At 39.2% G+C, this 18,329-nt stretch overlaps 1 protein-coding gene across 1 annotated transcript in view; it reads left to right on the plus strand.

Moving 5' to 3' along the window:
• The first annotated feature begins 5,681 nt into the window (after positions 1 to 5,681).
• The window catches only part of GRXCR1 (glutaredoxin and cysteine rich domain containing 1), a 111,646-nt gene continuing 98,998 nt past the window's right edge, over positions 5,682 to 18,329 (plus strand). Inside the window, exon 1 of the mRNA XM_036275426.1 lies at positions 5,682 to 6,557. Coding sequence (XP_036131319.1) covers positions 6,174 to 6,557 — 384 coding nt within the window. The 5' untranslated portion in view covers positions 5,682 to 6,173. The remainder of the gene's footprint in view (positions 6,558 to 18,329) is intronic.

Genomic DNA, 18,329 nt, shown 5'->3' on the forward strand with positions numbered 1-18,329 from the left:
TTTATTCTTTATTGATTTTAGAGAAAGAGGAAGGGAGATGGAGAGAGAGAGAGATAAAAACATCAACGAGAGGAAACATTGATTGGCTGCCTCCTGCATGCCCCCTACTGGGGATTTGGCCCGCAACCTGGGCATGTGCCCTGACCAGGAATTGAACCAGCGACCTCTTGGTGCATGGGTTGACACTCAACTACTGTGCCACATCGGCAGGCTCAATCTTTATTCTTGAGTGCCCTGTTCATTCAGACTGTTGACCTTTCTTTATCCCATGGTAGTTGGGTTTGCTTTTGGCATGGTTCCAAGCAGAATTTTAAGAAGTAAACTTCCCATGTATAGAATAAGAGGAGGCAAAATTCCATTCATTGATGATTTCTTTTTTTAGGAAAGGTATCAAATCCATACACCAATATCTTGGAGTAATAATGCAGGTAGTTTAAAAATATTTTTACCATAAGACATATTTATAAGTATTCTACACATAGTGATTATCTGACTGAAGAAGGACATAAAAGTGATCTTTTTCTTTCTTGCTGTGGAAGAACCTTAGCCACACAATACACAAGAAATTTATTATTGAAGAGGAGATAGGAAATCTTTGTTTCATGCCTGAGAATGAGGCCTCAGCTTATAGCTATTGGTATGAAGTAGACTGGATGTTTGAGTCACTTGGGTTTTGCAAGTTGAAGGCAGCCACGTCAAGTTTTCAACACCATTTAGTAGATAAACTTGATTCATGATTCTTTTACTTCTTCCTGCAGAGTATGGTCTTTGCTGTCCAGCATTCAACAATTTCTTATGTACTGTAGACGGTCCTTTAATGGCACCAATAGCATTGACTCAGATACTTTACCCTAAAATTTAATAAACATTATTTCTTACCTTGTACGTGGATTGGGCACAGGACAAAAAGAGATGGAAGTAATCATTTTAGCTATTATTTCCCTCTTTCCTAAATGTGAGGTCATTTTGTTGTGACATTCACATCTAACTTAGCCCATTTTAATTGAGCAAACGTTTCTCTAAACATTGTTTATATGCAAAATGCTTTACAAGATGTGGGGGAGGGGATCAAAGATGAGATTTGCACTGTACAATTTATTTTGGGAGTTGCTTCTCTGTGGACTCTTTATTTATCCTCGTGTTAATTTTAGAGAGTTTAGGCCTAATTATAACACTGAAGTGCTAGCGATGTGCTGATTCCACACCCGGGCAGCCCCAGGAGCCGGAGACAGCTGTGCCCACCCAGGATCCACAGTGACAGGACGTTCGCAGCCCGAAACCCCTGCCCCACCACAGCTCTTAATACACAGAAACCCGCAGTCCAGAGGTGTACAGCATGAACAAGGCCGCTGGCATCCTGATCCCTGCTCAGGGACCTAAGTGACGGCAGGCTGGTTTAGCCTGGAGGCCCCGCATCAGACCTGAAGTAGGAGGGTTGCCTTTATTCCCTGCCAGTTGATTATGCTTTTCTGGCTCCACGCTACTCACCATCCTCCAAACAGTATGTATATTTAGAGTTTAAGTGACCAGTAAGAATTCATAGCTATCATTTGTTGAGCAGCCTACTAAACGTTTCATATGCATCATTCTATTTAATCTTTCCAAACACTCTGTGAAATAGGAACTACTGTTTGACAGATGAGGAAACTGAGGCTCAAAGCCAATTAGAGGGTGGCTGATCCAAGATTCAAACCCAGCCTTGTGTGCACCCACAGTCTAGTCTATAAACTAAGAAATCAACCATCTTTCTTGTTATACATGACAGTAGTCCTGTTCTTAAAGAATACCTTCCTTAATGTACCCACTTTCTTTTCTTGTTAGAAGTTCTCTGCCTTTCAAATTAATTACTGAACTGTGGATTTTGATTTGTGGATTCATGTTGTTTAAGAAAGATTCAAAATTCTATAAGCTGAAAAGCTTCAGGGATAGCTTCTTTTTCCTTATTTCACAGATGGTTACCACCCCCACCCCCCCATCAATAATGTAGTTAAAAAGTAAAAATTGATAAGTTGTCTCCACCCAAACAGAAGCTCTGAGAACAGCACTAGGGAGTTCTGTCTATTGCTTTTTCAGTGACAAGTATTGCTGGAGAGAAGACAATGACTTTGCCACGAGTTTCTGCTTCACTTTCAATGATCAATTTTGAGTGTTTTCAAGACCAAAGAACAAAATAGTGAATGTGATAATTTAAAAATAACAGCACAGCCCTGGCCAGTTTGGCTCAGTGGTTGGAGCATCAGCCTGCGGTCCAGAGAGACCCGGGTTCGGTTCCCGCTGAGGGCGCGTACCTTGGTTGCAGTTTGTCCCCGGCCCTGGTTGGGTCTTGTGGGAGGCAACCACTCGATGTGTCCCTTTCACATCGATGTTTCTCTCTCTCCCTCTTCCTCTCTCTCCCTCCGACTCTATCTGAACAAAAAATGGAAAAATGTCCTCAGATGAGGATAAAAAAATAAATTAAAAAAAATAAAAAATAAAAGTAACAGCACATTGAGGTCTATTGCACATGTTTACTATGACTCAAGGGATTTAAAAATTATGCTGCAAAGCTGGGAATACGGTTAAAATGACTTTTCACCATGGAGTGATAATCACACATAGAACAGTATGAGCAGCAAAATTTGGATAAGTGAAAGAATAAATTTTGATGTCATTATTTTCTACACATAAGGAAATAATTAAATATTTCTGATTAAAAAACTAATAGCAACAAGAAATATCCAGGCCTTGCTCTAACTGCTAGGTTATTATTTCTACTGGGAATTGCACAAGGGATATTTTTTTTTTTCCTCTAAATTCATCATTACTAGTATTTTCCAAAGTAGTTCTAGTTTGGTTACTCCAACATTCTATCCTCTATTTAGCATCTGGAATTTATTAACTTACTACTTTCAATAAATAGATGACCTATGAGTATTTGAAATGTTTCTATATTGGTGATATGGAAATGGTTTATAGGTGTTGGGCTTCCTGTTTTGAGGAGGTTGCCTAAATTAAGTATTAGGTTAAGAAAGAAAGGTCTAGTCCGTCTTATCCTTTTCTGAGAAGAGCTTTGTAGAATGAGAGTCAGACTTGTCTTCAGCCACTCTGCCTGTTTTTAGTTCTTTGAACAAACCTACTGGCTTTCTGCCTCAGGACCTTTACATATGACACTGCAGCTGAGGAACTATCTCCTACTACTCCTGCCTACCTCAAATCTTTACATGATCAATCTTTTCTAGTTTTGGTAGACTTTAATATTTCATTTTCAGAGAGGCTTACTGTGATTATTTCACCTAAAGTAGGCTCCCTTCTTTATCATTTCCATTCTATGTACTTCTTTTTCTTGATATAATGCTTGCTATAATTTTTACTATATCATAATTTGTTATTGTATGTTATCTATTACTAAAAGCAGGAAACATGCCTGTTATTTTCACCTGCATAGATCCAGCAGCCATCCATTTAGTAGGTGTTCAACAAATATTGTTAAATGAATGAATGATTATAAGAATGCACCTGAAGGAAGAGAGGGCAATTTGATGAAGGGAGGATGCTAATCTGGCAAAGAGATGAGTATGTAGCAAATAATAAATTGATACCGGGAAAGGGTGGCTAATGGAATAGTTAGAAAGTGCTATACTGACATCAGGCAGCTGGGAACAAGTTGTAAACAGAATGAGTGTGGAGAGTATTGAGAATAGCATTGATGTCTTATGTTGGAGATGACTAGTAATTTGATTATTTAAAGAAAAAGGAACTCTATATTTTACATTGTGTTAAACTCTAGCTATTTTGTTTAAGCATATTTTACCAGTGGCAGACATGGACATACTTTTATATGTCTTTATATTTACCACAGTGTCTTGCAATGTCTTATCCTTGGATAGATGGATACCATGAAATGCTCATTACCTGAATCAAAGAAAAATTATGAAGATTTATCCACTGTAAAGAAGAGCTGAATTTTTATTTTAGCTTAAGATAGTGTGTGAGTTATAATTATCAAGGGCATATACCTCCTCAAACTAGCAGATACTTCCTTACACTTGTTGCAGACTAGTTTCCAGTCTACTGGACTTTTAGTTTATCCTTGAAAGAGAGATGACCCTTAACGAATCTCTTTATTTTAAAGTATTATAGAAAATTTTGTATATGCATATAGCATGCATACATGTATACATACTATATATTTTTGATGTATCGGTTTAAAATCTCACAAACTTTCCAGTCATTCTAATGACTTCTCTCTATCCTTCAAACACATTTATTGACTGAGCTTGTGTAGCTATTGCCTTACCTTAGTCAGACGGGAATTAGTTCTTCTCATGCAAAGAGCACGTAGTATATGTACACATCATCATAGACACATTGAGTAATATGTTCCAGGTAATTTTCAAGCACAACTCCCAAACTGAAACCGAGGTACGTGCCCTTGACCGGAATGGAACCTGAGACTCTTTGGTCTGCAGGCCGACGCTCTAACCACTGAGCAAAACCAGCCAGGGCTAGATGGAGTTTTAATATACACCTTATATTCATGTTTTTCAGAAGTAAAAATATAGGCAATGACTCACTATATAATGCTGAATGAAAACATCAGGGTACTAAATAAATGCTATCTGATTTTATGTATGAGAACGTTAGACTCAATAATAATAGCTTCTCTAACAACCCTTTAACTTCAATTTCCACTGCTTAACACAATGAATTCTTTTTTTTTTTTTTTTTTTTTCATGACATAGTCTAAGGCAGGGTGGTGGGAGTTGTGAATTTCTCTGTGACTCCAGCCAGCTCAGGATATGACTTCAAGATTGCTAGGATCTTGCAGCTAGCAGAAGAGGAAGACAGAAAGAACATGAACAGGTCTTAATTTCCGTGGTCCACAAAGGATGCATCACTTTTGCTCACATTCCATCAGGAAAAGCCGGGCCCGTGTTCTCTCTTCCCTTAACTGCAAGTGGCTGGCAGCGTAGTTCTGTGAGCATCAGGGCATCTCATCCTCAAACACATTGGAAACAATTCACAAAATTATGAGCATCTCTTGTGAGATTGTGACTTTTCTTTTCCACTTTGTGCTATTATTTTCTGAATTTTCTAAAATAAGTATAAATTTAGTTCACAATGAGATAAAACGATAAACATTAAAAAACTGGAGGCACGGTGTGAGGGCCAGCTGCTCATTTTCTTTCGGGAGAGGCGGACTGGCCGGGGCCCTCACTGCAGGGTACGTTTCAGTGCGGCTCTCCCTTAAGAGGCTCTTCAGTTGCCTGCCAACATGACAGAAAATACATGGAGCACAGTGTAAGGAGGACCTCTCTCTATGCCTGGGTGATTTGGATATAATATTTATCAGTGCTGATCACCTGGATAGCTTTGGCTGATCTGGCTGGCTTGGGGGATTTTCCATTCTTCCTTCGCTGTTCCATGTGTTTCCTTTCCAAACCTTCCCTCTGTCCAGGAGAACAACGTTTTCCACTAGCGGAAGTGGGAAGGTAACAATGCAAAAGTTCTCTATTTTCACAGTCTGTTAAAAAGTCATTCTTTAGAATAACCACGTGTGCATGAAGATGTAGGTTGCAAATTCATCTTATATAATGTTGCTGAAGTCTGATCGATTATTTAAGAACTAGTAATGATAGGCTATGCAGAAATGTAGCGTGTTCACTGCCCTTTTTAAAGACTGCTCATTGAGAGTGAAATACAAAGTAAATAAACACTGGGAGAAAACTATAATATCTCCGGTACGTACATTTGCTTCCATATTTTATCTCTGGCTTCCACTCTGGACAGTGAACTATAGAGATGCTTCTGTCACTAAGATCCTTTTCAACACTCACTATTGGCTTCAAAGTTCAAGTCTTTCAATTCCTTGACTGCACTTATTTTCTGTTTCATTGCATGCCACTTTCTTGCACTTGTCCTGTTAAAGAGTCCACCATAGCTATTTAATATTTAAACGCTGGGATCGTTTTGCAGGTTTTAGTTTAAAGGTAACCATAGCACACACACACATTCATTATTAACAGCAGAGATGCACTGTAAGTTCTTGGGAATCTTCTTTCCTTTCGATGTTAGTTTCATATGAGTGCTGCCGTCACTAGAATTAAGTTCTGATATTGCTATGTGGCAGGTGGACCAGTGCGATAGCAGGGGATAGAGAATTATGTGAATGGTTTGTGTGGGTGGATGTCACCATGCTCAAAAGGGAGATGAAGCCGGAAAATGACAGGCCACGGAAAGTCCGGTTTCGGATCGCGTCATCTCACAGTGGGCGAGTTCTGAAGGAGGTGTATGAAGATGGGCAACCGTCAGGCTCTCTGGATTCTGAATGTGCCAGTATCTGTGGCATAGATGGACTAAGTGAGTCTGATGGACAGCAGAATGGCCACATAGGATCAGAAAGTGATGAGCATGAGAACGACCAGGATAACTTGCTGGTGTTGGCAAGGGCTGCCAGTGAGAAGGGTTTTGGTACAAGAAGAGTCAACATTTTAAGTAAAAATGGCACTGTCAGAGGCGTCAAATACAAAGTGAGTGCTGGCCAAGCTTTATTTAACAATTTGACCAAAGTATTACAGGTAAGTCATTGCCCTTTGCTCCTCCTGAACTTGTTCGTAACTCACCATCTCAACACTACTCTGTTCTCCAGTTTAAAGCAAGCCTCTCTTATTCATGACTCCTACATACTTCATGAGTCACTTTCCCTTCTAAGATACTGTCTCAACAACCACTGATTAAAAACAGGGTTATTGTGCTTAGCAAACTAGATTCACTTACCAAAACAAAATTTCTACCATTTAAGGGCTCTTTTCTTCCAGTGCGTAATGAGGAAAACAGCATATTTACTTCTTAGCCAAGAAAAAAAACAAAAAAACACACCGTAGTGTTAAAAGCATCTGAGAAAAACTTAGAAGTTAATTTCTGGTTTATCATCTTTAAGACACCAGTGTTTGTCATCACCTGTATAGATATTTAAACCAGAAAAAGATTGAGTGCTGTATTCAATGGGGTTGGACTCGGCTGGAATGTTGTAAAGATACAAAGGTGAACTTGGATGTCCATTCCGGAAGAGGTGGCAGGTACCTCTGCTCTTAGGAACTCTTAGATTAGGATTGAAAAAGTTATTCTTCTGTAAAAGTATAGACTGAAGTCCAGATTTTATAGTAAAATATTACCCTTAAAATTTAATGATGCTGCACAGGGATGTAAGAATGTATTATTTAAGTCCTGGGTCTTTGGCAATGATGTAATGTTAAGACAGTTTTTAAAATTGCCTGGAAGCAATTGGTATAATGATTTTCTGTTAAAATAAAAAGGCATAATATTTCAGGAATGTAATTCATAATCACTATCATTAAGGTAGCAAACCAGTATTTCTCATCGTAATACCATTTTATATTTTTCTCAATATTTAAATAAAATGGTATCTTGTGAAGAATCATTCAATGCCTTGACATTATTTGAACCTGCTGGACTGGTAGAAAGAAAGTCTTTTTAAAAAGGTACTTGACTATTTTTTCATTTCAAAGGAAGTATTCGAAAAGATCACACTGTGAGGACTTTAAAAAAGAAATTAAAGGGTAAAAGCAGTTAAGATCAAAGGTTATTTTGATATATAAAACCCATGAAGGATTTCACAGATTAAGGGTGGGGTTGGGGAGCCAAAACTCAGAAACAGATGACTATGGTTTATTAGGTTGGAAACAATATTGTATAGATTTCTAGATATGAGATTATTAGGTTGAAATCATTTTAGTGTCCTCTATATTTCACCCAATGCAGAAATTACTTTTGCCAAGAGATAGACCAAGACTGTGTAACAATTAAATTAAAAAATGGTTACATTCATTGTAATTAATATGGCTTGTCATGATTTGAAAGGCTTTATGGTTTGGAGCATTATTTACAAAACTGCTATACCAATTTTAGTACTTTGATTTGAATTTGTTCAAGTCTCCCAAAAAACTATTGTTTTTGAATGACTCTTCAAAACCTACAAGAGAAAAACTTTTCCTCCTTATGGCTTTATTCTTATGGTGGCATAAATTTGTAGATAGAAAATGGAAAAAATTCCAAGCCAAAATTTTAGTGCTAGATTTGCTTATAATATTTACTTACATATTTTTCTTTGCATAATTCCATCACAGTTTTTGAGGAGAGAAAAAATTCAATGAAACTGTCATTTTCTAGTAATTTAACCCCATTCCATATACCCTCTACTTTAAGAAGAAAATACTGATTACTAGTAGAGGTCTCTGCAAGTCTTTAATATTTAATCAGTTACCCCCCAATTTTCTCCCTCTTTCTTTATAATGTGGGTAATCAGCATATTGTAGGTATTCATAAATTTTGGCCATCACAATCAATTTCATCATCATCACCATTGTTATCATCAGGGAGTGTTCTCTGATCTTCCCAGGATAAAACATAAGTTAAAAGGCTTCCTACTTTGGATCAGGGCTGCAGTTGATATTTCAAGGGGCTCAATTCACATCATTGTCTGTATGAACAGCACCCCCTGAAGTTGTGCAATATAACCTACAAAGCCTTAGGTAGAGAGCTGAACTTGGATACTTGCTGCTTGCTAAGGAAAATGTCATAAACAATGATAAATGTCTTAGGCATGTGTCTTAGGATGACTGAGTAGGTTTCCACATGCATGCCACAATGCAGTAACAGAGAAGTCCTAGGAGCTAAAAGCAGAAGTTACGTTTCAATTCCTCCCCAAACATGGTTATGGAACCAGACGAGACTCTTCCCTAGATCTCTTTACATCTTCCATATCAGTTTGCATAGCAGCAAACTTAACTAGATGTAACTGTAACTAAGCCATTTCTCTTAGGGAAGAAAAAGTGAGGAATTGTATCTTGGATATTTGATTAAGGTTCCAATGCACAGGCAATCTTATTGAAGCAAGGAAGTGTGATTGAAGAAGCAGTCAGGTCTTTCTTCTTGTTTTCAGTTATAAAATCTTGAAGCACTCAACTTGAATCTTGAAACTCTAAATATAAATAAAATCTTTCAAAGACCCTGTAAATCACTTTGCTTCCTCTCAGTTTCCCATTGTGTTAGTCCTGTCTCATTCAATGTTGACACATGCCAAGTAAATGTTTCAACTGTGCAGAGAATAGTCATTGGAGATACTTGCTTAAAACACTTTTACTTCTTGGCAGCACTTATTTAGAAAGTTGTCTATAAAAGAAATATTAGAACAAACTTTCACTTGATTTATCAATTAATTTACCTTATAGAATTCTGATCAATTGAGGATGTGCAATATTAAACAAGATTACTAAGGGTAGTCATGGACCAGGAGGTAGAGAGAAAGGTCACCTGTAAGCTCAGGGGGCCTTGTAGCAGGTGGTTCGTTGATTCCTTGGTGAATTGCTGAAGGACCTCCAGCTGGTCTAGATTATGTCTCTTCAGATCCAGATGCTTGCCTTTTCTAGCTCTTATAGAGATGACAAAAATTTAATGCTCAAGAGAGGCTACTTTGGAAATCTGAAAACTGGAATCTAATAGTGGCCTGGATATAGGCATTGATTAGAAGCTCTTCAGATTGTTCTTATATTGAGAATCATTGACTTAGAGCGTAGAAGGGAAATTCATCCAGCTTTCTAAAGTTAAAGATAGTCCTTCATGCTTTGTATGTCTTCAATATTTAAGGAGGAGAACAAAGAAAATATGTATGGGTATTCTAATTTATCAGTTAGTTGGTTTAGGAACAGGCCCAGAAATCTTACCAGTACACTCTGATGTAGGTGTAATGTTTTAGTTATTTTTAAGAATTCTGCTGTAAGGACATTTCTCTCCAGATAAATGATTTTATTCCTCACTAACAGAATATTTTAGAAAGAAATTATTAATTTTTATTTTTAAAAAGCTGTCACTGTTACTCTATGCAAGACAAATTTTAGAAACACCATATAGTTCAGAGCTCTCGCTATCCAGTTCGCATAATTGGATTTGAGATGCACTTTGCTCTTAGCAACATATCTCTATAATTTTTTAGGGTGGGTCAATGATGCAGATAATTAGGGTCATTAATTTTTTCTAACTTTTACTTACTGGACTAAATTTCAGATGGTAATTAAATTTCAGACAGTAAGCTCTTCTTGACCTTAAACTCAAACTTGTATACTTCATTCTGTACTCTGTTAGAATCTTCTATTGTAATTTTCATAATTTCAATTCTCTCTTTTTTCTACAAATTTAAAATTACTATATGGATAAATATAGATACAAATGAGGAAACTAATTACACCACATACTATAATTTGGTGGCTCCTTTCTAGGAACTCAAACATACTTCCTTCATCTTTGTATGTACACGCACATCTGTGGTTAGTATGCTTATATTTATGAGTATTCTAATATTTCAAGACAAAATAAAAAGACTATTGAATTTTCAGAATGAGTTGCATTTTGCAGAAGGTTTTCACATACATAATTTTGCTTCAATGTACCCAACATTTTTTGAAATAAGCAATAAAGTTATTATAATACCTGTTTTTAGATAACTGAGAGTCAGAGAAATCAAGCATCTGGCCTAAAGCTAGTAACATAAGAACTATGCCTTTCTCTGTTTTAGCTATGTAACTTTTTAAAACTATAGTGATATACAGAGAAACTTCCACCTTTACCTTTTGAAGTGTTATCATTACAAATGTGAAGATTTATAATGCTAACTATATCATGTTATATTATAATCTGGTCTTTTGAAAGGTCAACATTTGGTTAGCAGATTTTAAAATCTATGGTTGAGTGAACATTCAGTCTTCATCTAGGAAAGATTTTTCTGTAGAGTTAAATAGCTTCTACTATTTTTAGATTGTATTTTAAAATTTTATCAAAACACATCTATAATATTATTTGATTAAATTATCATGAAGTTGTAAGAGTCACCATTGGAAGAGGATGCCTTGATTATTTCAAGGAAGGCTGCTACTCAGCATTGGTCACTAATTTTAGGATGGATAATATTAACAGAAATTTCCAGCTGTAGTTATGAATGATTGTGTAAAGTGATTCATGGAAGAGTTCAGATATAAAACTCAATTTTGTTTCTTATTGCCATAGGATCCTCCTGTTTTCTTGTTGGCTTAACATAGCTTCTGCATTTCTCGAATGCTTATATTTTTCTTTTTTTAGTCTTTCTCTGATTAGACTATAATTGTATTGCATCCCTTCTTTAGCTTCTCTTGATTTCTAATTTAGTTCTGTCTCCAGGCCAATAACTAATGGGCCATCTGTGTAATTAATGACTCTTATCTTGATCCTACAAGTCTCCAGAAGTCCATGATGGTAACTCTGACCATGAGTATTGACTTACCCAAGTTCTATGAATCTTACTAAAACTTGTCTCTATAGTTCAGTGAATATCTAGTTGGAATAGTCTCATTCTCCTCTGTTCATTAGAAACCTCATGTCACAATGACATTTTAATTTGTAGGAGCTTGGTTTCAATTTATTGAAACTTAATCCTATGAATCTATGTGAATTCTGTCTTTAGAATAACATGCTGAGCAAAACCACAGAGTCCACAGGAGAACTTGGAACTGCTTAGTAGACTTACTGGCAGCCTGTGGGTACCACATAATTAGGGAATTAACACCTGATATTTCCAAACTTTATAAAAGAAATACAACTGCAGGACTCTGCAAACATTCTTTGGGTGGGCTGCCCATCCTCTCAGAGAGTTTCTGATATTTTCTCTAAAATTCAGTGTTTTGAATGTTGTATAAGAACAATATAAACATTTAATAGTCTTTAAATTGACACACTATATTACTGTATCAATCCTTCAATCCATATTGCCTGGAAGAAATTAAAAAATTATCAACACAATAAAATGTTATAAAGAAATTTTGGGGTAAGAAAATTTTATGGTATCTTTGCTCAATTTTATTTTTCTAATAATTCATTTTCTAACCTAATTGATGACAAATTATTTATGTCTGAAAATGTTTCATTAAAAGGGATGAAATAGATGTACATTTTGTTCATAAAACTCTCCCACACAGTTAATATACAAAATTAGAAAGCGTTTCTTATTTTATTGATTCGTAAACAACAAAGTTAGGTCATGAAAGAATCAAGTTGCTCCTTTTCTGAATCTTTTATGTAACTAGAGGTATGGAATTAAAGATCTCTCTCTCTCTCTCTCTCTCTCCCTCTCTCTTTCAGATAAGGAGCAGGCTGACAGCTACGGAGGGGTCGCTGGGTGGTTGGGTAAAGGGATTGAGCAAAAAAGAAAAATGAAGAGAAAGAACTCCTGGGCAGGGACCACAGTGTGGTGAGGGGAGGGTATAAGGGTGAAAAATGATGATGGACAGGAGACTTGACTTGGAGTGGTGAACACACAATACAGTGTACAGATGATGTGTTGTAGTATTATGCACCTGAAACCTATATAATTTTGATAACCAGTGCCACCCCAATAAATTCAATAAAAAAATAAAAAAATGAAAGAGAATTTGAAAACTGTGAAAGCTGGATTAGTCCATACAGCAGGTTGAGTAGTGAAAGTCAAGGTATTTGTTTACAAGAGATAGTTTTGTTAGAAGAGAATTATCTTCTAACTGGTCAGTGGAAAGAGAACAGGGTTGAAAGTCAGAGCACCAAACCCATGGAGACTAAATGGAGGTAATTTCAGGAAGGTGAGAAGAGTTGGTTGGGTTGTAACCTCAGGGGAAGTTGGTGGGTGTGGAGATTGGAGGAAGGGGTTTCATGGATTAGATCAGGGTCAGCATGGAGAAGCTCACACGGGCGACCCTGTCAGAGCCGCTGTCCTTACCTGCACATTACCATTGTGTGCAGCCAGGTTCAAGTCCTGTGGTGAGCACCTTCCTTTGACAGCTGCCGGCTCGTTGCTTGCAGAGCATCTGGGAGAAGTGATGCTCTCTCACGTCCCAAGATTCCGCTGAAAGCCTTCCAAACTGTCCTAAGTAAATAACCCGTTCTCGATGACATGGGATTAATCATTTCCCCAGAAATAAAAGGGGGGGGGGCTTTGGCATCTAGATTAATCATGCTGGTTATGTAAAAAATAAGCCTGTAGGATTTATATTTAGGAAGGATTGGACATTGATAATTACTCAGCTAGTGTATAAGTTTCCTATTGTTGAAACAAATTGCCACAACTTAGTGGTTTAAAACAAAACAATTTTTTTACTTCATAGTTTTAGAGGTCAGAACTCTGAAATGAGTCTTATGGGGCTAAAATGAGGGTTTCCTCTGGGTGGGGTTCATTCTAGAGGCTTTAGGGGGGAATCTGTTCCTTGCCTTTTCCAGCTCCTAGGGGCTCCCCCATTCCTTGGCTCATGGTACGGCATCCCTCTGACCTCTGCTTCCGCTGTTGTCTCCTCTACCTCTCCTGTCTCCCTTCTAAAGACTTGGTGATTACATTGGGCCCACTGGATAATCCAGCATAATATTTCTATCTTAATATCCTTAATGCAATCATGTCTACAAAGTCCCTTTTGCCATGTAAAGTAACATATTCGCAGGTGTGGGGATGTGATCGTGGGCATTTTCAGGCAGCCATTAGTTTGCCTCTCACACCTGCTAGGTATGGTAAGCTTGTTTTGTCTGTGAGAAAAGTAGGGCTGTGTGAATCATTGGCTCCAATTTTTTTTTGCCCTGTAGTAGTATCAGCTATTGATACCCCTTGGCCACGGCCATCTGAGGACAGGAGTGCACTTCTTCTGCCCTTGACTTTAGTCTTGGCCACATGACTTCCTTGATGGTAAAGGATGGTGATAGACGTGGCACATGAGGGGCTTGAAATGTACCAGCATGTCTGTGCCCTGCCCCATTGCACTCCTGCCATCACCATGAGAAGGACATGCAGAAGGCCGGCTGCTCCCAGGAGAGTGAGAGACACAAAGGTCAGAGCTGGATCCAACCAGCCGTTAGAAGCCTCACCCTGCATAGCTTAGCCCAGGTCAACTGATTGCCAGCCAACCCTCAGACGCAAGAGTGAGCACGATAAGTGTCTAAGGATGTACTCCACTCAGGTTGGGGGTGGTTTGTGAAGCAGCAGAAGGAACCTGGGACAAGCTCACAGCTATTGAGTGTCTTGCTCAGCACACGTTCGTGAGAGATAGAAATACCAGAATGTTTAACTCCAAAGTCTAGGTTCTGGTTCACTGAGCAACTAGTGTCCACTCATCTGCTACCTGGGTTTTCTTTACAGCATCTCTGCTGGGGCCTTATCTAGCCTTTGATAGGGATTTCTAGGGGGAAGAGATGCGGGGTATTTGGCAGGACCCCAGGGGTTACAAGGTTTCTCACCATCCTATGGATACTGAACCTGCTGAGCTGATCATACTAGGATAGAAGGAAGGCCATCTGTCACTCACTTCTAAGAATGCAGCTTAAGCTTCAGTGAATATTTTTGGTGGTCACATCACACTGCTGTGATGCTGGCTTGCTGACTCCTGTAAACATCTTTTCTCAGGGCCAAGATTCATGAGGCTAAAATTTTCAGTCCTATAAAATATCTGCTTGTTTCACTTAATGTAATACTGCTTTGTGGGTTTCCTTTCTGTATTTATATACAGGACTCTACAGTCAACAAAATTTAATTTTATTCTGTTAGTCTGGAATGTCAAAATATTTTTGGACCCTGATTTGGCATCTAGTCATCTCTGAGTATCATGTTGATTCAATGGAACAGTTTTGATCATGGCAAATTATGAGCATAATATTACGGTGTAATTTTGGTGTAATATTAAGAGAGTAAAAGGGAATGGATTTAAAGGAAATTATGCATTCCTAAGGCAATGCTAAATGTATTTATTAATCACTAGAAAGCAGTCAGGTTAAACCAGTGGTGGTATTCTAATTCAGAAAAGGAGACAAATGATACAGTTGTGACACAGACTGTATCAGCCTCAGAGGACACTGTGGGTTTCCCCTTATTAGGTTAGAAATGATCCTTACACGTTATTTTTATACTGCCAGAAATTTTTTCAGGAAGGGAGTCATTTGTCTCCGAGGTCATACATCCTAATTTCTACAATCTGAAGGCAAAAACTATGATCTTTGGAAGGAAGATAGCTTGTGGTCCTGGCACCAACATATGTTGAGTCAAGTGAATTAATACTCAGCATGGTTGGGCTTCTAGAGTCATGGAGTTTTTTTCACAAAGGCAATAGCAGGCGATGCTGGCTGAAGGTTGGCCTCTCTGAGTGCCTGTGCTTTTAACTGTAGATCTAGTGCATACAGTTATGTACATTTTTCTGGTAAAAGAAAGTATTAGGAAATCTATTATAAGAATAACACAAATAAACTAACCATCCTTTACTGATGATATAACATCTCTTTCTAACCACACAGAAAATCAATAACAGAGCTCTGGGGCACAGCTTCATAGATTCTGTGGATTAACCACACCTGTCAGGGCTCCTCCTCTGATGTGGGACCCCCTTTTCACACACGTAAGGATACTATGTATATTTTCTTCTGCCAGTGCTGCCTGCCTCAGGCACTCCGTTACGAGTTAGCTTTCTCAGAAGCAGTTTTTCTATTTCTATGAAGGATTTCTGGAGATGAAACTCTCTCTCCAAAGAAGTGACTTGGTGGCGGGAGCTTAGAACTGAAACAGACCGGAAGCCCGCGCTGTAAATGAGGGGGTCCCTTCCTCTCCCCTTCCCTGCCTTCCTTCGGCTGAAGGTGCAAAGGGGAGCTACAACCAACCACTGCAGGAACATCATTTTACTTGCTGTTTCCATATAAGATTAACAGTGACTGATGGCTCCCATTTGTAAGGGCAGACAGGAAGTTCTCTATAGTTATCACTGGGGTGCCTTTCCTCTCTGACTGTGGTCTGCCGGATATAGAGACTTACAAGGGAAAACCCAGGATGGTCCTGGCCCGTGGATGCCAGTGGCTCCATCGTCGTTGCTGCCCGGTGCTGCAGGCAGCTGGTGAGGCCCTTCACTTCTTCTGACTCTTGGAATTCCCCAACACCATTGCTGTAGGTCCAGCTCTTGAAACAGCTCTGTTCCCAGGCGAAAGAAGACCCCTGTTTCTGGGAACCGAAGCCCGCGTTCCTGTGCGAGAGAAAGAAGACAAGTGCCACAGTTCTTAGTAGTGTCTCAAACTATTCTTGTGCTTATTTTCTGTCCACTAGTGAGTCAGAGCACTGTTCTCTGGAGAAAGATGGTTTCAGATGCAGCGTCTGCCTTGTCCTAGTTGGGTAATCTGAGGAAATTTACTCAACTTCTTTAAATGCCAGTTTTTTCTTCAATGACTTGGGGATAATGATAGCGACTATTTCCCATGAAGTAAATGAACTATTATGTATAAAGCATTTTTGACAATGCCTGGAACCTTGTAAGGGCTCAATAAATACTGTTACTATTTTCACTATCCATTCCCTCAGACAAATTAAGAATTAATTATTGTTAAGATCTCTGCTAGGCAATGGGTGTACACATGAATAAAGCATCGTTTCTGTCCTCTGAGAAACTAAATTCCTTCTTGTGAGGACGACAAACTCAGTTGCTGTAAAATGTAAATATTCAGAAGCTTACTGGGGGATAGAGGCTGGACGTCTGACCCGATTCTGCAAATCTTCACAGATTCCGTCCCCCTCATATCACATCTTTTAAAACGAGGGCTGCGTGGGCCACTCCTTAACAGGCCTGATGGTGCTTCAAGCTTTATTGGTGGAATTCGCTTCCCCTTGGGAAATCCCAGCTGCTGCCTCAGCACTGGGCTTAGCCCCTGCCACACAAACCTGTTTTCCCAGGCTAGTTCCTCTGGTCAAGATCCTGTCTTGGCTTCAGCCCCTACCTGGGACTTTGTCTTGGATTCTGTGGTTCTAAGCCGCAGGGCTACCTGGCCATGTGTTTGTCAGCCTGGCTCCGCTGCGCTTGGCTCCATACCTGTGAGCTCCGCCGGCCAACCGCCCAGCGCCCCGCGTCTGAGCATCCTCCGCACCTGCCATCCGGAAAGCCTGGCCTTCTGCATGGACGCAGCCTCTGTCGCTTCTTCAGCAATCGCCTGGGTTGACTTATGTCTTCCAATACTAATGCAGGTAATTGCTCGTATCTATAAGGCTGCTCCACCTGGCTTAAAATACACAGACATTGGTTATATGGTTTAAGTTCAGAAGAGGCCTTTGAGGTGATAAGTCAGTTCCTGAGCTGCTCTTTCATCTGGAGCTTATTTGTGATGTTCCCTCGTGGGCTCAAAGCTTAAAGCGAGGCCAGAAGCCAAACCAGAAAGGGAGGAATGCCTTCTCTGCCAGAAAGGGAAAGCAAATTCCAGAAACTTCCCAGAAGCTTTCTTGTGCGTTTCACTGGCCATAAGACAGTCCTTGTTGTAATAGGAGGCTGGGGATGCGCGTTTGTGGTGGAAGGAAGCACAGAGCTGGGCTTGGAAACAGCTCAGGGATCAGTAAGCAAGGGCACTGGCCACAGCGTTATTCAAGAACTTTGATAGGACGATTTTTATTTTATTTTTATTTAACTCACATTAGATTATGCTATTTGAATTTCAGAACCATTTTAATAGTGATCTTATTTCACAACCTGTGTGCATTTATTTAGCCTGTCCTTGGTTTTCGTTTTTCAGTCTTTCCATGTTTGTTTTTCCTTACATTTTTTCAGTATTCATTCCTTTTGATTTCTGACAGCTATCTATATCTTTTTCAGGCCGGGAGCTTTTTACCTGATGCCTTTAATTATTCTAATACCAAAACTTCAGAAACCTCAAGTGACAGTAGGGATGCCACACCATTTATTTTTAACTAACAGCAGTTAAAAGTGTAAGTATTTTGGTTATCGATGGTATCTGTAGGGTGCTCGTTGTGCAGTTTTAAAGAGGTGTATGCCGCATTTGACCTAAGCGGAACAGTCCAAAACAGAAAGGACCTTCCCCTAAACAGTGCAGATTGCCTTATTTTCCCCACCTGCCTGCGTGAAGTAGAAAACAAAAGGCAATGACAGCAGAGCCACAGGATCATTCCCTCTGCTCCTTCATTCACTCCTCCTTTCGGAAGCCAGTCCCCTCTGGGGCCCCGAAGTCGGTGGGCGGGAACTCATTTCACGCGTGAGAACAGTGATCGCAAAGCTCTGCACGCAGAGCAGGGCGGGCCCACTCGGCCGGCCTGGCAACTGTGCTGCTCCAGCTCTCCCGAGTCTGCGCGTCACAAGCAAGCTTTACAAAAGCATGTAAAAGAATGCTGTTAGTGTTAGTGATGAGAGCAACCGTTAGCTGAATGCCTACATGTGACAAATTATTTCAGGTCCCTTTGTTATGATGCTATTTCTTTAATTTTCAGAGAAATGTGCAAGGTTGACCTCAACTTGCTTTACACGTTGAGAGAGGACAACATC

The sequence above is a fragment of the Molossus molossus genome, unplaced genomic scaffold, assembly GCF_014108415.1.
Source record: "Molossus molossus isolate mMolMol1 unplaced genomic scaffold, mMolMol1.p scaffold_m16_p_1, whole genome shotgun sequence".
Classification (NCBI taxonomy): Eukaryota; Metazoa; Chordata; class Mammalia; order Chiroptera; family Molossidae; genus Molossus; species Molossus molossus.